We start from the raw sequence: 24,471 nt of genomic DNA, 5'->3' as shown, positions 1-24,471 counted from the left end.
AAAGGGAGGTCCTGCTTCACTAACCTGGTCTCCTTCTATGACAAGGTGACCCGCTTAGTGGATGAGGGGAAGGCTGTGGATGTTGTCTACCTGGACTTTAGTAAGGCCTTTGACACTGTCTCCCACAGCATTCTCCTGGAGAAACTGGCTGCTCATGGCTTGGATAAGTGCACTCTGCGCTGGGTTAAAAACTGGCTGGACGGCTGAGCCCAGAGAGTGCTGGTGAATGGAGCCAAATCCAGTTGGTGGCTGGTCACAAGTGGTGTTCCCCAGGGCTCAGTGTTGGGGCCGGTCCTGTTCAATATCTTTATCGATGGTCGGGATGAGGGCATTGAGTGCACCCTCAGTAAGTTTGCCAGATGACACCAAGTTGGGCGGAAGTGTTGATCTGCTGGAGGGTAGGAAGGCCCTACAGAGGGATGTGGACAGGCTGGATCAATGGGCTGAGGCCAGCTGTATGAGGTTCAACAAGGCTCAGTGCCGGGTCCTGCACTTGGGTCACAACAACCCCATGCAATGCTACAGGCTTGGGAAGGAGTGGCTGGAGAGATGCTTGGCAGAAAAGGACCTTGGGGTGTTGGTTGACAGCCGCCTGAACATGAGCCAGCAGTGTGCTCCGGTGGCCAAGAGGGCCAATGGCATCCTGGCTTGTATCAGGAATGGTGTGGCCAGCAGGACCAGGGAGGTGATAGGGCCCCTGTACTCGGCACTGGTGAGGCCTCACCTCGAGTACTGTGTTCAGTTTTGGGCCCCTCACTACAAGAAGGACAGTGAGGTGCTAGAGAGTGCCCAAAGAAGGGCAACGAAGCTAGTGAAGGGTCTGGAGCACAAGTCTTATGAGGAGCAGCTGAGGGAGCTGGGGTTGTTTAATTTGGAGAAGAGGAGGCTGAGGGGAGACGTTATTGCTCTGTACAACTACCTGAAAGGAGGCTGTAGCGAGGTGGGGGTCGGTCTCTTCTCCCAAGTAGCAAGCGATAGGAGTAGAGGAAACAGCCTCAAGCTGTGCCAGGGCAGGTTTAGGTTGGATATTAGGAAAAATTTCTTCACTGAAAGGGTAGTCAGGCACTGGAAGAGGCTGCCCAGGGAAGTGGTTGAGTCCCCATCCCTGGAGGTATTTAAAAGAAGGGTAGACGTGGTGCTTAGGAACATGGTTTAGTGGTGGACTTGTCAGTGTTAGGTTAACAGTTGGACTTGATGATCTCAGAGGTCCTTTCCAACCTTAACGATTCTACGATTCTATGAAAATAGAGTAGGATGGTGAGAAACAAAGACAAAACCTAAAAGACCTCCCCACCTTCTTCCCAGGCTCAACTCCACTCCTTCACTCCCATCTCTTCTACCTCGTCCCCACAGTCCCCAGCAGTGCAGGGGTATGAGGAATGGGGGCTGGGGTCAGTCCGTAACAGGTCCTCCCTGCTGCGCCTTCCTCCTCACACTTTTCCCCTGCGCCGTCGCGGGGTCCTTCCCATGGGATACAGTCCTCCACGAGCCTCTCCAATGTGAGTCCTTCATACAGGCTGCAGTTCTTCATGAACTGCTCTAGTGTGGATCCCTTCCATGGCGTGCAGTCCTTCAGGAACTGACTACTCCAGTGTGGGTCCCTCACGAGGTCACAGGTCCTGCCAGAAAGCCTGCTCCTGCGTGAGCTTCTCTCCATGGGCCACAGCCCCTCTGGAGTGGGCTCTCCATGGGCTGCATCTTCCTTCAGGGCATCTCCACCTGTTGCAGTGTGGGGTTCTCCATGGGTTACAGTTTTGATATCTGCACCGCTGTGGTCCTTCATGGGCTGCAGGGGGACAACCTGCTCCACCATGGTCTGCTCCATGGGCTGCAGGAGAATCTCTGCTCCAGCACCTGGAGCACCTCCTCCTCCTCCTTTTTCACTGACCTTGGTGTCTGCAGGGCTGTATCTCAGATTTGTCTCAGTCCTCCGTCAAAGCTGCTGTGCAGCGTTTTCTCCCTTTCTTAAATATGTTATTATGGAGTCACCACCATCTTGGCTGAGGGGCTCAGCTGTGCCCTGCAGTGGGTCCACTGGAGCTGGCTGGAACTGTCTGTGTGTGGGGCAGACTCATCCTCTTCCCACAGAGGCCACCCCTGCAGATACCCTGTGAGCACCTGAGCACCTGCACCCAGTACAAGTTCTGCTCAACAGTATTCTAAACTTGGTTGCTCCAAGGCCAGAAGGAACAAGAAGCAGGTGAGCTTCTTAAATTTGTTCCTGAAATGGGATTCTGGTCCTGAAACATCATGCTGATATTGAACTGAGTAGTGGCATACTCTCTTTAAAAGCTTTGAAGTAGTAGATGAAACAATCACTTTAGAAGACCAAATTATTATTCTGAAAAGGTCAAAATTGTTTCAACCAGCTCTCTGCCACTCCTTACCTTTTACAAAAAACCTGAAGCATTCGTAATGCACGGTATGCAGTCAATATTGCCTTCTTGGTTTTCCTTACACCTCTATAAAGAGAAAAGTATAAATAAAAGACTTTTACTTAGTTTTTAATGATCTATTAATTAATTTTTGACAATACACACAGAAGCAAACAGAAGTACAACATAATTAGGCTTAAATTTTAATTGGTAAACTTAGTAACATTATAGTCTGTGCAAACACATGTCTATAAATATGCAAGGAATGATGTAGAACTTGGCTATAAACATCAGTTGGGTTATCAGACTTTAATGTATAAATAAGCAACCATTCAAAATGGTATTTCAGGTATGCTGTTCTGGCAATGAAGTGAGATGCTAGGAATCCAGACCCTATCAAAACAACATGAACATGACATAAAATGCACACACAAGCAAATTAAGAATGCATTGTGATCATTCAGTGCTAGCAGCAAGGGAAACATTATCAGTGAACTTGATGTTATGAATATGTAAGACTACCACGTAGTAAAGAATTAGCTTTTCTCTAGAAGTATTAGTTGGGAAGGAATGGCTTAATCTCATTAATCTTCTCTTCACAGATGCTGTGTACAGAGCTCTTGCATCCTTGGAGCACTGCTATATCAATCCCTGGCAATCTGTGCTATTCTGTAACGTGGTGGGTTTGAAAACATGCATGTGTTAGAATAGTAATACATTTTACTTGCTGTTTAACCCATGTGGTTAGGAGTAGTTACAGTGAGACACATCGTCAGCTCCCTGCCTGAAACACCAGAAGCACATGTTTAAAAACTGTGTTACACCGTGTACCAAAGTAAGAAGCCAGGTGAGGAGGGCAGTTGGGACTGTGAGGAGCACAGGAGGGCTGAGAAGGCAGATAATGGGGAGGAACACCCATGGCACTTAGACCACACTCCAGTTGCCTTCAAGGCAAAATGTTACATTAGAGGATAAAGACCTGTGCAAGCAGCATTTGCACTTCAATTCCATCAAAGCTGTTTACATTTTTATGACCCAGTCTGATCCTGTCTTTCTGTCCCTGTTCCCCAGGCCCAACTCCTACAGAAGCATCTCCTGCTTAGAGCATTTTTGCTATACTTCTATCCTCTTTATCTTTTTCAGTTTATATGTTTTTTTCCTCTACTTTTCTTCCTTTTGTTTCTTTCTTCTCTGATGTGCCTCTCATTGTTTCTTTTGTTCTCCTAGCTTTCACCTCTGTATTGTATACTTACTTTGCAGTTCTTGTCATCCCAACGAGAAACAGATCAGTTTGTTTCTCCTCCCCTTTCTCTTGCCCTTTCCTTGTATTTTCTTCTCTCCTCCCCTACACTGGAAATCGAGCTTCTTTTCAGCCAGATGAATGTTAGCATGACCAAGTAACTTGAACTCAAAAGTGCGGTGGCAAGAAGTTAGACCGTTAGCTATACAGAATGATGAGGAACAGTAAGTATTACTATACTCCTAAAGGCCATGTCAGACTTACACTATGACAATAGGAAATGCAGCAGTACCAGGACTTAAAAAATGCTGTGAATCTCTTGTTTACCTCATCCAGTTTCTTAAATAATTTCCAGGTCTGAGAAAATTTTTCTGAAGGCAAGCTGAGTTCTTTTATTTCTTTGGTTTATTAAGGGACTTCCTGTCCCATGCAGTTCTCATTTACATTTTTTTTTTATGTTTTAAGGAAGGAATCAAAGGCTATCAAATGATGCACACAGAAACACGTCAGTCAGGTGTAACCACCCTTACAAACAAACTCCCAGAAAAAGGGCAAACTTTCCAGATATTCCTGTGGTTCAGCTGACTTGATAATTCCAGAAAATACACTTTATCAGAGTGAGTTCCTGGGCTCCGCAGCAAGAAATGTTCCCCATTCCAGGGGATCTGATAAACAGGACATCAATTAGGTGGTTTAGTGGTCCGGTCTAACTTTGAACTGGAGCAATCCCTCAGCAGGCTCAGCATCACTCAGATTCAGTGACTGTTGTAGAAGCTTGAGGGAATCCTTCCCATCCTCGGACTACAGAAAGGAAACTTGAAAGGAAGTCACAGCAGGCTGCACGTAACATGCTTCAGTCTGTCTTTTCACTTTTCAAGTATCCGAGTCTACAAGATATACGACGAGCTGGTTATTCCCCTGATCAGTTGCAGGGAGCTGCTGAAATCCTTTTGTGTATGAAATCAACATAGGTAAGTGTAGTCACTGAAGAAAAGACTTATTTCTTCCAATTACCTACAGCATCCCATCACCAACCCATTCATCATAGCTCATGATAGGTGATGTTCTCCAGACAATGATTGTATTTTTTGTATTCAAGCTACAGCTAAAGAGGACTGCTTTTCCAGGAAGGGCAATCCTTCATACAAACAGTAATCTCTAGATTTTTCAGATTATCCAAACTTGAAACCTTGCTGCATACTAAAGATGATATTATTTCAGTATAGATCTCACAATATTAGAAATCGAGTTAGCTATATGAGAATGACAGCTTTAATTTAGATACTGTATTTAAGGTTAGCATTGAAGATCTCAATCGTGAATGTGGCTGTAACATCCAGACATCAGAAGATAAACAGAATGAAGATCTAATACCTGTAATAAAAAAATTGGACCTGACTTTTTTAAAATTAAGGTTCACAGCAATGAGTTTAATAAACTTTGTAACAGTTTTTTCCATCAGAGCTTCCTACTGATGGCTACTCTACATAAACACTATCTTTCTTTTATGGGTGGGAGGCACTCCCTGTTAAAATGATCATCTTAATTGGCCTCTGTGTCCCTTTAACTAGGTCTTGACTGGTTGCCTCCCTAAACTGGCTTGGACCTCTGGCTGGGGGAATCCTATGTTTGGCTTGCCTAAGTCATTGCTTAGGTTTATTGTATCCCGGGGTTTATTTCCACAGTGTGTAGAGGTCTAATGACCCCCTGGGAAACAGAACTGAGGATCTCTTGGCAAAACGCCCCCCAAAATTTGTATTCAGAAAGTGGGGGATAGGAAAAGAAGAGATGATAGTTACAGATAAACATGGTTTCTGTTGTGTTTGAATAGCGTGGGGCTCAAACAACAGCAGACTGACTTATTACCAGAGTCCCTTATAATTTGCCAGTCAGCATGGCCAGCTTATCTTTGGGATAAAAGATGCTTCACTAAGCGTATTCAAAACAACTGCCTTTTACAAGAATATCAGAGTATACCTAGTGCCTTGAAACAGGCATAGCACCAGCTCCCTGGGCATAAAGGTTATGGCAGATCATTGCTCATTGTCTTACCCCAAAGATACACTTCTGGAGCTCCTCTAATGTGGTAGGAAAGAGCGCAGTAGTTTGGAGACAATAATCTTGTCTTTTCTGTGCTTGAGCATGGGTCTACTCAGTCCTGTTTTACTAATAAAGGTGACAGTTTATCTACTAGGTGGTATTCTTTGAAAAATATATGCTTTTCTCCACAGGAACCTCACCTAAATATCCACAGATCTTCACAGTCTCTATTTTTCTGCTGATTGGGGCCACAAGGTACCAATCTAAATTGTCAGAGCATGACTTAAAGTCCTGGAGAGAATGTACTTATTTTTCCTCTTGGTAAGTTAGTTTGTTACGTCCTGCCACCCAATTATCTTCACTATTAAAACATATTTAAGTTCTGCCGAGGAAGCTGAGCATAAGCAAAATAAAACAGGATCATCTGGTTCTTCTTTGCATAGGGGTAACTTGTCAAAATCTTGACAGGGACTGTAAAACCACATCACACACAAAATTAGGTTCAATAAACAGTAGCTAAAGACAGAAATTTTTCTTGCTTTGATATAAGTATACAGATTTTGCAGGTTCTCATTTTAGCTCTATAGTTTACAATAAATACCCTGAAAGCTTTATTTTATATTTTTGGGTGGAAGAAGTATATTTAATGTCATGTTTTCTTTATTAAAAAATCAGAAAGTGAGAGATGCTTATGATTTCCTTAATTATTAAGTGTGTGTTTGCAGTGCTGCAATCTTCTAGGGTCTTGTTAAACAAGCAAACAAAAAGAACAATGGATTTTTACTCAGTGCCATGTCAATTCAGAGGTCCTCAAGGTTATTGCTATGGAAGTACTAATACATTTCATCAGCTGTTCCAGTGTACTTTGGGGCCTTCTAAGTTTTTTTTGTTTGTTTGGTTTTTGGGTTTTTTTGTTTTGTTTTTGTTTTTGTTTTTCTGATTATTACTGCATTATAGATCTGAATATTTGCCTTAATTTAACGTTTCTCATATTTAAGTGGTCTTGACTTGCATGTCTTACTTTAAGGGCTCTCTAAGTGTATTGTGTACAGTATAATGTCAATTCGCTACATTTTTGGAGGAAATACGAAACTGATCAATATATTAATAAATTTATTTTTATAATGTTTTTGACCATGGATTGTTACTGTGCAGTGGATGCATACATGTGTGTTGTGTAGTAGTAACACAGAGTCCAGAGAAATCATTAGATGCTAGCATCCCTGAGTGTGTTTCAAGTAAAACCCTCATTAGCGAAGTGAGAAATGTGAATTCATGCATGTTTGCAACACACTCAAACTTCAGCCTCTGAATGCTGTCAAACGCTACGTGGAAATGATTCTTGTTCCATTGCCTGCTTTGGTCCTCTCTTTGGGTGGAAGAGACACAAGTAAGTATAGCTCTCAATAGCACGTTGAACATCTGGAGAACCTCTCTGGAAGGACTGCAGACAGCTGGGGGCAGTGATGAATGGGCAGGTGGCCACGTGTCGAACCAGAGCAGTGCAGTGCTGCTGCAGGAGTTGTACCTTATTTTTCCTGTAAACACCCCAGACCCTCCTGGACAATAACTGCTGTACTCTTGGCAGGAATTTTTTCTTTAATGGAAGATGCATTCAGGGTTGTACATTTAGCCCAGAGAGTATGTGCTGTTGCTTTCTGTTTTCATTTTAAACTTATTGCTTTAGACCTCGGTGCTGTTCTCTGCTCACTGTGTAAGCAGGGAGCTGAGTCCAGGAGACTTGTCTTTCCATGAGGAGGAAGATGAAAAGGTTGGTCTGTGGCTTGCTTTAACTTTTTACTCATCCCCTGGCATCCCACATGGATAAGATACAGGAATTGCATCTCTACGGGTCGGTAAATAACAGTGATAGGTAAGTGATAGTGATAGTGGCTAAAACAGGTCATCATGCCTCTTACAACATGTTCAGCTACTGGCAGTAAATGTTCATGAGCAAAACTGTGTAAAAATTAGTGAGAAACCAGATATGCTAACCTGTTTCTTTTGGACAGTCTCATTGCTGGTATGTTAGAATATGGATGTAGGTCACTTCATATGTAGACGTCCTTGTGGTGCTCAGTGTCTTGTTCATACGACCACATCGAAAATACTTGATTACAGTTAAAACTGATCATTTTAACGAAGGTATACTGGATCATAGTGGCTGCAGTGAATTGCACTGGGTACCTCATCAAAGAGGCAATGGACAAAAATGCCTTTATGTTCTGGTCCTGTACTTACATGCCTGAGTTAAACATGTCCATAAGTGTTTGTGTGATGAGAGCTTATGTCAGCAAGTTTTCCTTTGTGGTGCTTGACCTGCGTTTTTTCTTGTAGGGAGAAGTAAAAAGGAACTCAGTTTCCTAATGGATTTGGAGAACAGATGACTATCTTATGTTTCTCACAAGTTGTGAGCTGGCCTGATACTTGATGTGCTGAGGTAGGGCTGGTCTTACATAGTACGGAGCTCCAAGCAAAGCTTGGGCCCTACATTTTTGCCCCTATAATTAATAGTGCTTCTGCTTTCCTGAGCTCCTCAGGGCTCATACTGGTTGCCAGTATAGATCCCATGCCCTCTTCCTCTGCTTCCCCGGCTAATTTTCTCACTTCTCCAGGCCAGGACCCCCTCCCAGGTTTTTACCTCAAATGGCAGGTTCTGGTACTGCTGCTGAATCAGCGTCTAGCTACTGGCAGTGGCTGGCTAGGAGATAAGTTCGTATGTTAATGGCTCTGTGTTCCAAATGCTGGCATCAGCTGAACATGAGTGCATATTTTATATATTCCCTGTGGACCAATCAGCTAATGTGCAGTAGTGTGAAATGGATCTTCAGAAACAGAAGACATGAAATAGTTCACTTGGACTGCTTGTAACCAAGACTAGTCTTGATTTAAACTGCTCAGCTGTGGAATTGTGATGTAGCTATATAAGCCATTTAAAAATTATAATTAAAGGTTTTAAAACAGGTTTTGAGTTCACTGAGCCCTCCCTCTCACTTGATTAATCAGTGATTTATACATATATAATGACTTTAACTGACTTAGGGGGTAATTTATGTCATGATGTGCATGATATATGGATCTAAATAGACTAAAGAGAGGGAAAAAGGAACCATCTGTTCTCTAGAAAACTGTCCACTGTCAGAAGGATTCAAGAAGCGTGCTTGAAAAATGTGTTTAGAAAACCAAGAGTAAATTTATCAAAATTTCTTGTGCTGTCTAGATGACATTCTTTTCGGGTATATACTGCCCAAAAACCAAGGTTAGGAACTTGAATTTTTAAGCTTTTGGGAGACTTCATATTCCGTAAGTTGTTCAAAAGGCTGTATTTTTATGAATATATAGAAAGCCTCTTGCCCTGATCTTCACAGTGCTCATGGAACACTGTTTTCACACCTATCGGATCGATGCAGAGATTCCAAGAACCCACTGCCCAAGTCTAAATAGTACCTGCACCAAACAAGAAAATGGAAGTGGTATTTCCTGGGAGTAGCAGGGTTTTATTTAGGGCAGGGATTTAAAAGCAGAGGTATCGTTCTCTGTGACACTTTCCTACACACCTAGCAGGGTTTTTCAAATAAGAAATCTCCTTGTGCCCTTTTCTTATGCAATAAGAGCAAGTTAACTATCATACAAAAAACATTTATGCATATTCTTAAATCTGCACATGCAAACTTTGTATGATCTTCAACAGGACGACTCATGCATGCAAACTTAAGCAAATGCACAGGCACTTATCGGATCAGGGCTTAATTTTCTGCCTGAGGGGGAAAAAGCATAGACTACAGAGGTGTGCAGCAATTAAAATACAAATGTGGACTGGTGTGTGCTCCAGAAACTGTAAACAGCAACTGCAAGGCCAGCTGCGAGTTCTTTTATGTTCTACCTTTTCTTTGGGTTTTATTTTTTTTTTTTTAATACTACACGGCTGTTGGTTTTTAAACTAAATGTATCTGCAGCAAGCTCAGTATTTAACAGCATGTTGGAGAAACCATTTCCTGCCAAGGCTACTTTCAAAGTCAGCCTCTGCTGGACCCTCACCGGTGTCCTGAAGCCCTCCCCCGCGACGCTCGGGGACAAAACTCCCTCCCCGACCCGATGCCTTTCCGGGAGCACCCACGGCCCCGCCGCCGGCGCAGGGGGCAGCGCGGCCCCGGCGCCCCCCGAGGCCGCGGCCCAGCAGGGGTCAGTGCTGCCGCGGCGTGCGGCGGGCAGCGGCGGCAGGAGCCGGCGGGGGGAACCGAGGGGGGCGGCCCGGCACCGGCACCAGGATCGGGATGGGGGCCACCTCCCCCGCCCCACCGCCGGCAGCCGGCACAGCTGAGCCCCGGGAGAGGGCACCGAGGATCCGGCTCCAGACCTGGGATGCCGGTGGGCCACCGCCAGATGCGGCGCGGTGCCGCGGGCCGGTCCGCTTGCTGCGCCGGGGACGGGGCCGCTGCCGGTGCCGGGCGGGCGAGCGCGGAGCGTCCAGGCCCCGGGCGGCGGCTCCTCGGCCGGGCAGGTGCCGTCTGCCGGCCTCCGTCTGAAAGCCGCCCCGGTCCGCCGCCGCCCGCCCGGGGGGAGCCCTGCGCGGCGGCCGGCGGGAGGCGGCCGGCGGCTCCCCGTCGGCTGGGTCGCACCCGGCGCCCGGCCGCGCTCCCCCCCATCCCTCCGCCCCCGCCGGGGGGAGCAGGCGAGCGGCGGCCGGCGCCCTCCCTACATGGCCGCGGGCAGCCGGGGGAGGCCAGCGCCGCGCCCGCCGGGCACGGCCGCCGCCCCGCTCCGCTGGCAGCTCCGCGGCCGGCGGTAACGCGCTCGCCGGGCGGGGACACCCCCCGCCCCTCCATCCCCGGCGGCGGCGGCGGCGGCGGGGCTCTCCCCGCGCCCGCTCCTCCACACAAAGAGGAGGCGCAGAAACGTGCGCGGTCGGGGCGGGGGACGGGGCGGGTGGGCGGCTCGGTACCTCCCCGGGGCGGCAGCGGCGGAGGAGCCGCCGTGACAGCCAGCCGCGGGCGAGGGCTGTGCCCTGGGCTCCTTCCTAAAAAGCCGCCGGTCTTTTTCCTCCCCCTTTCCCACAGGGAGCGCCCGGCACCCCCCGTCCAGGCTCTTCCGCGGGATGGCGGCGGAGGCGGAGGGCCGCCCCGTGGGGCCGGGCGCTGCGCCCTAGCAGCCGCCGGCCTCCAGCCGCTGCGGCGGGGCGCGGAGCCGGGCGCGGCCCAGCCCCGGCTGCGCCTCAGCCCCTCTCCGCCGCCGCTCGGGGCTCTTCCCGCCTCCCCGCCCCGTCCCCGGCCATCGCAGCAGGCATGGGCTGTTTCTGCGCGGTCCCGGAGGAATTCTACTGCGAAGTTTTGCTCCTGGACGAGTCCAAGCTGACCCTGACCACCCAGCAACAGGGCATCAAGGTGAGGGCGGCCGGCGGGGCTGCGGGATGCGCTGCGGGAGAGCCGGGCTCGGCGCCGTGCGGTGCGGCTGCCCGGCGGCCTCTGCCGCCCCGCCGCGCTTCGGTAGCCGGGAAGGGAGCGGCGGTGGGAAAAAGGGTTTTCGGGATCCCGCGGGAGGCGAAAAAATAATTTCGTAACTTTGGTTGCGGTCGCGCAAGGGACAGATGAATCGGGAAGACGCGTGCCGGTGGGGCAGACGTGGCTTGGGGGACTTCACTTGGAGATACTAATTTCAGTGAGCAGGTGCCGACCGTTCCGGAGCACTCGGGACACTTGGCGCAAGTATTTTTCTGTACGTGCTATCAAAAAAAAAAAAAAGGAAAGAAAAAGGCGGCGGTGCGGGCAGGCGGTTGCGCACCCCTGTTGGGTCGCTCCCCTCTCCCGCTGCCTGTGGCCGCCGCTCCCCGCCGTGCCCTGCCCGCAGCTGCCCGCCTCGCCGGGGGAGAGGCCGCCGGCAGCGGGGCAGAGCCCGCAGCCTCCCCCCGGCCCCGGGGCCGGCGGGGCGGCAGCTCCCGAGCGGAGGGGTGAAGGTCCAGCCTCCTTTCCAGCCCTGTGGCCGGTAGCCTGGGCGGTGGGAAAAGCTTTTGCGCTGCTGCAGCAGGCTCGGCGCCGATGAACTCTTCAAAGTAGTCATCTGCCAAACGCTAATGAGCCCTGACAGAGCATGTGAAAACTGAGATTTTTCTAAAGGCCCTTGACTTGGTCCTGTTTGGTTAAGCCTGATGACAGCAAAGGGCATCTCGCAGACACTTGAAGCCCTTGTTTGAAAAGCCGGAGACTTGCATTTATTAGCAACGTAAGAACGTGGTTTCAATGTTGGATGAGAAAAAAAAAAGAAGAAAGAACTCAGTTCTTTTAACATTTATTCTTGGAAATGGCTGATCTATTTTACCTAAGACAGGCAAAAAATAAAAATCTGTATGCCCGTATGTTTCAGCTTGAATGACTGAAGTTTGGTCAAGCAACTGGGGAAAGGAAAACCCAAAGAGGGGGAGAGGGCGTCTAACTTTAACAATGTAATTTTAACTATAATCTGTGGCACTACCAGCTCCACATGTGTGGAGAATTGTCAGGCTTTGCTGAATCAACTGCTTGCAGGTAGGCTCATAAATCCATGCTTAGCACAGAGGAGTATGCAAATCACTGTGACGCCGGAATTCGGTACCTACGTAGGGTCTTTGAAGTCTAAGTTTAGACACTTATGAAAAACTTACTTATATGTGCAGATGTGGGTATGTATGTTATGTATGCATATATGCTTTTGTAGCCTGTAAATGTGCAGTCACAGAAGTAGTATATTAAAAGAATAATCTGCAAAGATAGTCCTACGGTTAGCTTCATGAATCCAAACCCTGAAAGGTGACAGGTTTGTGCAGTGTCTAATAAGAATTAATGTCCCATGGGAAAGAAAGGGAATGAAGCTGTAACTTCTTTTTAAGAACGCGTGACTTGCAATGTTGGGAACTGTCTAGTTTAAGAGGAGGGTGTGGTTTCCTGCCATTCTTAGTGTGATCTGAATGTGGTATGATGCTGAAGCTTTCACCCCTTCCACCTGCTCCTTCTCTGTCTTGAATCTAACCATGGGGCAGTCATAGAAGCAGTTGGAACAGTGTGCAGATCTGACAGAAAAGTAGTAGTTCGTTAACATTTTGGGGTAGGCACTGAGACTGCATGTCAGGGAACTTTAGGGAAAGGAGAACCTCCCTTTCTGTAGCAGCCTGTTTTTTTTTTTTTTTTTTTTTTTAAGATTAAATTTGTATAATGTGAAACCACACCCCAGCGCAGTAGCTCCATGAACATTTGAAAGCCTCCACAGAGCAACTGCCTAGCTCTCCCCTAAATGGTTTCCACCATTGTGTTCTCCCTGGCCTTTGTACTCGCACAAGTGTTTGTGCAGCTGCGTGTGAAGAGCAGCGCATGTCCAGCTGAAGGGTAACCGCTGGTTTTCCTTTTGCTGGGTTAGCCTTCGGCTGGATCGGTGCCCTGATCGGCTTCACAGCTGGAGGAGGGCAGAACCGGCTCTTTCAACTGAGTCCTGGCTTATGCCATTTTAAACTGCTCAGGGAGCATTCATGTTGGTTTTATTCTACAGGTTCCCACTGGAGTTATATAATTATTTATTAGTAAAACAGAACTTAAAATTTGTCGTGTTCTGTCATTTGGCACTTTAACCTTGAAATATGAATGTTTTGTTTTAATTCTTTTGTTAGCATGTATATGCCTAAAAATGCAGAGTCTCCCATTTGTTTTTATAGAATTTCAGCTTTGACACTGAGGTATAGATTATAAATGTTCTTACACATTTTATTTTAAAACAAAGATTTCCTTAGAACTTTAGATCCTAGATGTGATCTTTCTTTTGTCCCCACACTTTAAATTGGGTTCAAGGCTACACAGGAAACTTATATGTTTGGTACTGTTTTACAAATCTTGAGCTATTACAAGAGCAGAGGTATTAAGTGGTTATACAAGCAACTTCGTTCCCTTCTTTTCGCCCAAGCAGATGCACATCTGCTAGAAATAAAAACCACAACTTAATAGCTATTTACTGTCTATGTACTTCATATTAGTGGATTTAGTCCTGTTTGCTTTGAAGGGTGGAAGACTGAGCTCTGTGACTGTAGGAGTCCTACGCAACTTCGTTTCTTCAGTGAATCTGAAATAAAGGCATGAAGTAGATACTTGTTTCTGAACTGATGTAGAGTTTGGAAGATGCATTGCTTAGTTTGCATGGTAGTTATGTATGACTTGCTATGCTTGACAGCAACTATATGCAGCAAAATACGACATTTTTTAATTACCATTTTTATTAACACATTCTTGGTACTACAGTGGGCTTTAAATTGTATTGAAACAATGAGCAGAGGTGGCACAAGACTACGACTTTGAGTGCAATTTAGCGATACTTGTCCCTTCTGTGTAGATTTCAAAGAGCTTGTTAGGGAAAGGAAAGGATTGTTTTTTTCTGGTTCCAAGTGGGGAAGCTGAGGTGCAAAGAGGTCGAGTGACTTTTCCAAGGGCATGCAACAGGTCAACATCAGAGCCAGGAATAAAGTTCCCAGCCCTCTAGGCTGCTGTGGGCCACGCTGTCTGGAGGAGTTTGTGATGACCTCTTCCTTGCAGTTGCTCAAACTGAGTTTTGTTTCTCATAGTTTGTTTCTCTTTTCTCACTGTTAGCAGTGCTGTCTTGCTGTTCTCCCTTTATGTCTTTGTGGTTTAAGGTCAGAGCACTGTTGTGTGAAAATGTGGAAGCTGGCTCTGCAGCCTTCAGGTTTACAGCAGGCTGATAATAGCTAGATAACCAGGAAAGGGCATCAGGTATCTCATAATCTCAATTTTTATGTTTCCCTATAGTACATTAACAGTGAGAGATATTTTGGAGAGTGCATGTTTTGAGACAGTAAGGCAATGGCAGTTGTTAGTCCAAACAATTTTGGATTAAAAGAGGCTATTCATCAGGTTCTGGTACAGTTTGTCTAATCAAGGTATAGAATCTTAGGTTGGGGCAGCTTTTCCTCTAAAAAAGATGCCAATTAAGAAATGGTTGTTTCTTTTTTTTTTTTTTTTTTTTTTTTTTTTAACAGACTTTTGCTACAAACATGGTAAGAATCAGCTGTTAACTGAAAAATAATCACTTTTCCAGGACTGTTACTTTGACTCATCTTCACATAGATTAAACAATAACTTAGGCATTTTTATGGTCTGGTACTACTACCTTCTAAGTAGGTATAGCTTATTTGTTGATGTCACAAGACATGTCAATAGTGTTTTGACATGATACTTGGCTGACGGGTTGTGGGCATTACATATTTTCACTCCCTTAAGAACTCGAGTAATTGTCCTTGCAGAAGGAGATTGGTGTGCCTTGTTGCACAGACTTGTTATTGGAGGTCAAAGAAACCTCTATGGGCCCTTAGAAAATACTGCTATGAAGCCTATTTGTGATTAGCTGTTTCAGAAAGAACGGCCATCCTGTAATGTGTACGTAACAGGAATTTAACAACTCACTTATTTTTCTTGAAAACATTATTTAAGGCAAATGTTTGTTTTCTTTTTCCTGAAGAAGTTAAAAATATTATGAAACATCTCTATATTATGTTTGTATGTCTGGTTGGCATAAAGTTCTTCAAAAAATATTAGCTACTTCTCCAGTGAACAAGCTCTCTAATTAGTCTTAAGCCATCTGGTCATGGCATTTTTGAAGTATTCCTTGAAATTCCTCTCTGAGCACTATTTTTGTGCTGTCTAAGTCCTATTTAATTTGACATGTGTAATGGGCCAATAGTGAAGTTTCATTGTAGGAGAAGTGCTGAACAGGATAGATATACTAATTCTTCCTGGAAGACTCCATTTATAGTGTATGTTCTGTAACATTATTTTATTAGGTAGTACCATCTAACAGTGATATTCTGGCCTGAATGCCGCTTACTTGGTATGTTAAAATGTTAATTGCTACTTCTGTTAATTGCATACAAGGCTGTCTGGCCCTCCATATGTGGGTCTCCATACAGAGATGCATTTCTATTGTTACAGAGTATAGTTTGTGAGCTACACTTACAGGTTGTATCTCTGTATAAGGTACTCAGTCTCCAAAGTGCGTGTTTTTTATCTGGGAAATAAGCAGACAGATTTTTCTTCATGATGATTTACTGAGAATTTACTGAGAATTTAACAAAATGAGATCCAACAATCTAAAAGCAGGCTTCAACATCTCAACAGGGTTTAAAAAAATAAACACCCCCCCCCCCCACCCCCTCACCCCCCCCCCCCCCCCGAAATAGTGAGTGACTGAGGTTAGGAACTTTGTTAAATGACTTGATATGTAAAAAACATGAGTGAGTTCATCAGAATATGATACATGTTGTTAAGAAACTTACGGAATAATTGACAATATGATTAGTATGATATATAGAAATACGTAAACATACCATTTCTTAGAAAGTTTTCTGGGGATTATTCTGGCATGATTTTTCTTGTTTCACTCCCCAGTGAAGTTTATTGGTTCTTTTTTGTTTTTTTTCTTTTTTTTTTTTTTTTTTAAATCTGAGCAGTTCAAAATGTTCCAGGCTTCATGCCTTCAAAATTTAGTATATACAGAAAATGCGGGGTGTACTTTTGGATCAAGCTAAATTAGCTCCAGGGACTTCAAGGAGTCAATATGGGAATGGTGGCTCCTATTTTATTCCCTGGTGAAAATGCTTAATGAATGCACATGTCAGCAGAAAATAGAGCCCTATGAATAGAAAGATCTTATGTTGTGTTAATTATTCTAAATGTGAGTTGGCATTAAAAGTCAAATTGGTAGTCATTTGCTGTGTGAGTATGGAATGTATTCTTTGTGATTGTGATTTCTGCTGTTTTATACATCTACATTTTTTAAAAAGGAAAGCATCTTTCTGTAAGAAATGTTCTTAATTATGCAGGTACACTATTTCAGAAATCCTAAAAATCTTTTTAATGGTAGAGTGCAGTTGCTTTCCACCTATGGTAATTTACTTACCACCTACAGTAATTACTAAACTGTAATATCAAAACTCAAGCATATTAAATCATATTCTTTCTTCTGCCCTGTTTGGTATTGGTTAATAGATACTTTCAAGGCAGATTCTTCTAGATATTCAGAATATTGTTTTGAAAAGAACAGTTAATAAGTGAATTGGTTAAAAGGACACAATCTTGAAATCCAGCTTTTTTTTTTTTTTTAAACACTGAAAACAGTATTTAGAAAATCTGATACCATTCCAAGTCTTGTTGGCAACCTCGTAATTTCTTTTCTTTGTAAAAGTACAGTTTTCTGTTATTTGTTCATATTTTGCACAGCAGCAGGGAAACGAAACAGATAATATTGTCAAGCTCCAAGTGTAAATAAGAACGTGTTTTCTTCTTTAATGTCGTAGATGCAATACATCTAAGGATTGTTTGTAACAAAAGCAAGAAAAAAAAGTTTTAACAAAGATGTAAATTAATGATACTCCATAGCACTTCCATATTAGAAAGATACTATTCTTTTTAAAATTTCTATTATGGATATAAAATAGTCATCTGATTGCACATTGAGTACAAGATGGTGCATGTATAATTGTGCACTATTTCAGTCGTCTACAAATGGACTGAAATAGTGCACAATTCTAGTTAAAAAAGAATTAAAAGAACAAAAGGGCTCATGAACCTTGCTGTTAACTACGTCTCAAAATTACTGTCACATATTTGAAATAGATTACTAATTTCACCAGTATCTTTACAGATGAGACCAGCAATTTTGAATACTCCAGGGAATAACCATAAAATAAATGAACACTGAGACACTTGATTTTCCCTAGGTGCACTTAACTAAATTAATGAAACCAGCATGACAGCAAGAGGGAAATCCATTAACTTTTAAATGAAGTTACCTCTTAGTGAACCTGAGGTTTGAGCAATAATACTGTCAGAGGGGTCTGTTTTGCTGGTTTCAGTGAGTGCTAATTTCTTAATATAACCAGGGCAAATGTAAGCTGTGTGAGGTGGCCTTTTTATTAAATGCTTTTGGATTTCTGTAACTTGGATTGAACATTTCTTATATTAGTGTATTTAATATCTTTAAATACCATCTGATATTTTATTAATTTTAGTTTATTAAAGTTCTAAACTAAAATTCAACTGCAGAATTGCAACCCTTCCTCTCAAGAAAGAAAACTGATAAAAATTATGATGTGGTATGAGGACAACTCTTGAAGAGACTGAATAATTTGAAAGGTGCTTCAGAAAGAATTTCATTAAGAAGCTATAGTTTCATGTCACTTCACACTGTAAAATATCTGTTGCTAAGATGGTATTGAGCACATATGAAAATATGAGAAGTTATGTATTAGTCATGTTGCATCATTACTAATATCCATATTTTTGGTAGAAAGGTAAGAGATTACTGATGCATTCTCCTTTCTTCATTCTTGTCAGTGTTTTTTTTTAACTTAAACTCTTATTTTCCTCAAGAGGATTTAATTTTTGTAATGATAGATCAGCTATATTAGCTGCATTTTATTCAGAAATGAGATCTTTGCAAGTGAATAATCATATTTCAATATCCGTGTAGAATTTTGCAAACTGCATTTTTACTACACATCTTCTGCTTGCTGCATACCAATTCAATTTCATAGTTTAAAATGAAGATTGTAATTTCAGTATTGATTGTGCTTTTGTTCCCACTTCTTCCTTTGTGTGCTGTGTTGGGGATGGTTGAATGCTGTAGGCAGTAAGGTTAAAGGGACATGCCTAGGGTCAACGCATGCTATCATTTAGAAGTGGAAAACCAATAGAAACATTGCGAAATGAGAACACTGCTCCTTCAGTTTTGCTGCAGCATTAAGAGGGGAACCTGTCTGTTTTGCCAAGTGGGAAATGTGCTTTTTTATTTCTGGTAGAAGGCTGTATTGCTTGGTTTGTGACCATAAATATTGATTTTTTTAAAGCTAAAATTTCAATAGTCATATTTAGAGATTTAAATATCACCATAAACATACCATACCTTGTTTTGCCTGTTGTCCCACTGGTAAGAAGTAGACTGTGCTTTGTTACTCTTCGGGAGGCAGGTGCTTACCTGTAAGAAAATGAGTCGGGATGGTCCAGTCTGAGGTGTATAAGGGAACACAGCCAGCAGTAATCACACAGCCAGTGGATTTGCATTCTTTATGTAAGGGGGAGGAAAAGAAAAACAGTAGTATTGGGGAGGTTAGAAGTCAAGAGAGAGAGAAACAGTTGGGAATATGAGTGAGAGAGGAAAATAAATGCTGTGATGACAAGGGAAGATACCTTTTGTGAAATGCAATTCTAGTAGAACCTTTGCAGAACTGGAAAAAAGACATCTCAGTAGTTTCTTTGAATTGATAGTACAAACCATCATTACTGAAAGTAACAACTAAAATTTAAAATACCTGTGTAGGGATTTTTTTATCATTCTTCATGGAAATCTTTAGTGAGTTGAATGCATCATTAACCTATGGCACCAGGGGTGTTTTGTTAAAGCTTGGTTGTTAGAAGTCTCAGAGGTTCGTAAGGAAACCTTTCTTTCTCATTGCCCCTGGTGAAGTTCTTTATTCTGTCTTGGTGTGACGCGAGGGAAGTGCATAAAGTGGCAAACCCTCCCTCCTATCAGGTATTTGCATTAGTTATGTTTAATAAGGAGAATCCTTTACATCCTGTGAAATCCAACTGCTCCTTCTGCTTACATTTAAAATATATAATAAAGTAATTACAGTCATGGATAGTTACTAATGGGGAGAAAAAAGTGGGCTATATTTTGTATGGTTCATGTACTTATTTACTTGTCAGTATTTACCTTTTAAACTTTTCAGGGTTACAGATGGCTCTCTATGAGCCAGACAAGAAGACACTGTCTTCCCCTAGTTCTTGAAGTTTTGGGTATGTGGGTAAAATCTGTATGAGGTTGAGTGAGCCAGTTTGATAATAAGTGGCTCAGCACTTTACTATCTTTCCTGTGTTCTCAGGAAAATGAGAACTGCATGCACTGAGGGATAAATTCTTTGGCTGTGTGAGACAAAATGCCTTTTAGTAATGGAAAAGGAGGATCTTTTATATCTCAATTGCATGAAAAGTATTTGGAAGGCAGAAAATGGCAGTTTCCCTATGTAATTAGTGGTAAAATTTGGCATGACTACTAATGTGTGTAAGCACATGCTTTAACACTTTGCAGAACTAAAGGCATTTGAGCATCTTGCAGGATTGAGCCAGAAGAAAGATCATCCAGATGAAAAACACCAGACCTGGTTCTTATTTTTTGCATACTATATATTTCACTGTAAGATCTCATTTATATCTAAGAATAGGTTATTCGCAGTGTCACCAAAACTATTTTCTATCTATAGTAATACCTGCTTAAATATTGAAGATCTAGTTTATTATGAATCTTTAAAATAAACTAGATATGGAAAAATTACAGTTCTGGTTTTGGTTCATCAGTTTTATGCAGATTCTCAGTGTCGCAGTGTAAAAAAATTGCGACAAACTTCTTTCCTATTTCGTGGATGAATGGTGGCTAGAAGGAATGTAATGGGGTTTAGTTCTTTTTCCCTTAAGAATACCAGAACAAGAGGTATCTTTATAAGGGGATACATTCAGAACCGTAAGGGAAAATAAGCTTTTTTTTTTTTTTAATGCCATGTGTGAGTACCGCAGGAAAATGGTGAAACTAGCTACTGAGAATTAAAAAAATGAGGAAGAACACTTAGGTGAGTAATGAGGAGTGAGTTCAGAACTGACTTACAACTTGAAACAAATGGTTAGATATCCCTTTTGAAAGGAGGTAATCTCTGAATACTGGTATGACATGTAATATGAAAGCAGACTCTTCACATCTGCCTACTGGGGTCATATTAAACTGTCCTCAAAACTAGCTGGTGTTGGCCAACACCAGAGACAGAAGAATACTGCCTTAGGCCTTGCCTCTGTTCTAATTCTGTTTCTATTTTAGTGCTGTTATCTATTTGCCTATGGTATAGAAGATGGCTGTTTATAAAGTAGTGTAATCTTCTTATCAAGGCTGTTGAAAAGAAGTCGTGTGTCAGACCCAAATGGGACTGGAAAGCCACGACTGCTACTACTTTTCCAGTTTTTGTTTGTGCTGAGGAACCATCAGATTGTTGTTTCCTGTGGTTTTCTGTGGCCATGTCTCTACTACCTGGGAAGACAATATGAGGGAGTGCAAGGAGCCCATGGGATCCTGGGCTAAGTGGTGCAGCTGGCCACGTCTACGCTGTGTTGCACCCAGCCCAGCCCTCCCCCTTTGAGGGTCCTACAATCTTTTGTCTGTATGGTTGGTTTGTTTATTCAGTATGCCAGAATAAAAGAAAGCTGCGTCTCAGACTATCATAATTCTGATTGTCATAGCATGACTGTAAGGGGTGAGTGATATGTATCAGGCTGCTTTGAAGGCGCATGCATTGCTGGATAATGTTGAAGGCTGGCTTGAATGACTGAAACCAAGCTGTTTGTATTGGGGACCAGGCAGCAAATGATCCTGACAACTGTGCCTTGATCTCCCTTCAGAGGAAATTAGGACACTTCAGAAGGGATCATGGGAGAAAAGTAGCCTAAGTTCAGTAGTGATGATCAGGAGAAAAAGACCCTGGGCAAATGAAGGAGAGATGCAAATTGATAGCATGGTTACACTTGCAAAAAACTTTTCTTGTATCACTGTTTCCTCTGTGAAAGAAGTGAAGAAAGCCACAAGACCTTGCAGTGGAACCTTTTGAAGAGGTATGTGAATGTCCTGACTTGCCCTCAGCTTTTTAGGTTTAATTTGCATTGGCTGCTTTGGGTAGGGGAGGAGGGAGTGGGCTTAAAGGTGTTTTTAAATAATCTTTTCAGGATTTAAGTTCAAAAGATCCAATATTTTGCCTCTGTTTTGAAGTGATGTCAGATTCTTCAGCCATATTCTTCCCGCTATTCTTTTTTTCTCTCTAAAAGTCCCTCAGCAGGACCTAGATGTTCCAAAACACGTGCCCATATGTCTTTTCCTTTCGCATATAACATTTAAGTTGGCTGGACACTTCAGTTCTCTTTTCAGCATGTACCTTCTTCACCTGGAACGTAGTAAGCTCGAAAGCTGTGCGATCATACTTGGAAACAAAAGCTTTTGGTATCCTTCAAAGGTACCACATTTATTCTGGATTATTTTGAGTAGTCTTTTGTTCTTCTGTGTTAAGGTTTGACAAACTATAATGCCTTTAAAATCACCTCTACAAACTGTCTTTCTTTGAAAATGGGGGGTATTGTCTGCTCTCCCAACACTCCGGATAGGTATGGATAAGATTAACTATTAAGAAAATACTCTTGGGCTTGTGATTCCTTCAGCTGTTCCTCCAGTGTCCCTGGGCTGTTCCCACAAAAGCCAGTTCTCTTCTTCAGGCAGTGATTTGGTAATAACATTTCTTTTTCTTGTGAAAGGAATAGTGAGTTACCAAAGCCTTTCCCTGATTTGGGAATACCTGAAATTGTGGACCTGGTTTCAATTCCAATGAAGACAATAGGTGTTTTGGTGTGCTTTGGCACCAACTTCAAGAGGAGCCAAATTGGACCAAATTTTTCTGCAAGCAGGATCAATTAGTAAATGATGATGCTGAAAATAAAATGTGTTAGATCTTGTACAAAGATGTTAGATGTTGTTCACATAAAAGAAACTTACAAACTTTCCACCTTTTAAATAAAAGTTAAACTTTTTCTTAGCCATCATTGGCCTTTCATCAGTGTTCAGATCTTGAGTCTGAATGTTCAGAGCATGAAAGCTGTGTTTGTTGCTTTCACGACTGAATCTTTATTCCGTGATCTTAGATCTGTTTCTTCTCTTTTCCCACTTTCCTGAAAAAAATCTGCTATAGAAGCAGGTTTCATGAACTGTCTCCTGAAGTCTTTGTTTAAAGACACATGGCAATGCAAACCATGTTTGTTTATGGTGTCTGCTGCTTTGTGAACAGGTGAACAAAAGTCATCATGGATGGTCAGAAAAATAATAGGTTTATTTTTGATATTGTGTACATGTCTGTACAGAAATTGGAGGGGTCTTGGTAAAATTGAGATGTTTGGGGAGAGGAATTGATAAAATGTCAAAAGGAAAGACATTCTCCAGTACTTGCTTTCTTTTGTTGTAAGTCTTTCTTTGCAGTGATTTGTCCTGTTTGTGTTTTTGTAAGAGCTCAAAACTTTTACTGTAGCATGCAGAAACTCCAGAAGAAGGCAGAAGTCCTGCGGGAAGGCACGCTTCTGACTTGGTGTACTTTGTTGAGAGGAAGATTTGATTGGGAGGGAATTAAACCACCTGCATTGAGTTCACTGAAAATGAATCAAAGTCAGCTTTTTGTTATAGATGGGGATTTTTTTCTGTTACATAGTCTGTATCTGAGCCCATGACATTTTCTATTTTCTGGATTTTTTTTTTTTAATTTTTTTTTTGTTGTTTTATTTTTTGTCCATGAGTATTACTTAGGTCAGGGTTGAAGCTTTGCAGTAGGGCAGCATGCAGAAATACCTTTGTTACTGCATGCAACGTACATGTAGTGTGCTTATAGAACCCTTCCTCCAAGAATATTAATCAAGAACTTTTCATAAGCAAATAACACACCCGAAGAAACTCCAAAATAAAAAGGGTAAGTGAATTTTTCTTCAGTATTATTTAATCCTACTATGTATCTTTTCTTGGTGGTGATTCAAAACAGCCAGATTTTTATATGCCTGCTCTACTGAAGTTTAAGCATGCACTTGAAAAGTCACAAAAGTGCAAACCATTGTTCATTACTGCATTCATCTCTCTGTCAAAATTATATAAACTATGCTATGCCCCTCTCCATGCTCAACTCGAGGTGATTATACTGTGTGTGTGTTTGTATCTAATCCACCAATGGACTGATGTAATTCTATTGAAATTGGTGGAGTTCTTCTGCCTTTGCCTACAGTGGATTAAGGTTCTTCATCTTAATATGCATTTTTTCCTACATAAATGTCACCATATAGAGCAGATGGACTTAGTATTATTATCTGTAAGGACATCTAACAGGCTGCTGCTTATTACCTAGTTTCTCAGGCTTGCTCTGATTCATATTCCTTTTCTTGCATGCAGAAAGCATATGGGATAAGAAAAATCTCTTGAACTGTAGAAAAGTAGCATAATTGAATTTTGAACATTGATTTCTGAGTGTACAAAAAATGATGCGAAAGAATGTACTCAAGCAGTAAATTACACGAGCTACCAGAGTGTACAGTGCCTTTAAGAAGCAGGTGTTTGCTGTGAGGTTCACTGTGCATACAAATGTGCTTGCATTTTGAAGTCTGTTAGGAACAGTTACGGGGGAACAGGAAACCTGACCAGCCTGATACAGGCTTTTTCTATTCAGTATAGGCTTGCAAAAAGGAAAACAAAATCATAATGCAGGGAAAAGCATGATTCTTCTTAGGTCTTTTAAGTCTGAAGCAGGCGGGGGGAACCAGAAGAACAATTTGAAGGAAATTGCAGTAGTGATTGTTTTAAGTATACACAAAGGAAGCCTTACACTGTTGTCAGGAGTACTAGCCATTTTCAGTCTGGAAGAAGGGACTGAACATATAATTAAACAATGCCTTTGACTTCATTAGTTCATGCTCCAGCATTCATGATACGTGTAGATTTAGGTTATTTTTCAAGTGTACAGCTATTTCCTCCTGCACAAAGTTTGGGCTGGAGTTTTTGTAGACTGATACATTGTTTTAGTTGTGGTGGCACTTGAGCACACCGATAAAACATCAAAGTACTCCACAAACAGCCAACGCAAAGGCAGGCCCTGCCCCAGAGAGATCTCTGGGGCTGCAGCAATATACGAGTGAGCAAATTGACAAGTGTGGGAGGGGAGCAGGTTAGGATGGAGGAGAAAAG

At 42.7% G+C, this 24,471-nt stretch overlaps 1 protein-coding gene across 1 annotated transcript in view; it reads left to right on the top strand.

Annotated features, from left to right (window-relative positions):
* Window positions 1–10,926: 10,926 nt before the first annotated feature.
* The window catches only part of EPB41L4A (erythrocyte membrane protein band 4.1 like 4A), a gene marked incomplete at its 3' end in the record, with an annotated part of 134,826 nt that continues 121,281 nt past the window's right edge, over window positions 10,927–24,471 (top strand). The window contains exon 1 of the mRNA XM_082336219.1: window positions 10,927–11,036. Within this exon, the coding sequence (XP_082192345.1) occupies window positions 10,938–11,036 (99 nt within the window). The 5' untranslated portion in view covers window positions 10,927–10,937. The remainder of the gene's footprint in view (window positions 11,037–24,471) is intronic.

The sequence above is a fragment of the Platalea leucorodia genome (genome assembly GCF_965183815.1).
Source record: "Platalea leucorodia genome assembly, chromosome: Z".
Taxonomy (NCBI): Eukaryota; Metazoa; Chordata; class Aves; order Pelecaniformes; family Threskiornithidae; genus Platalea; species Platalea leucorodia.
The sequence above is the reverse complement of the archived record's forward strand: the minus strand, read 5'-3'. Positions and strand labels throughout refer to the sequence as shown.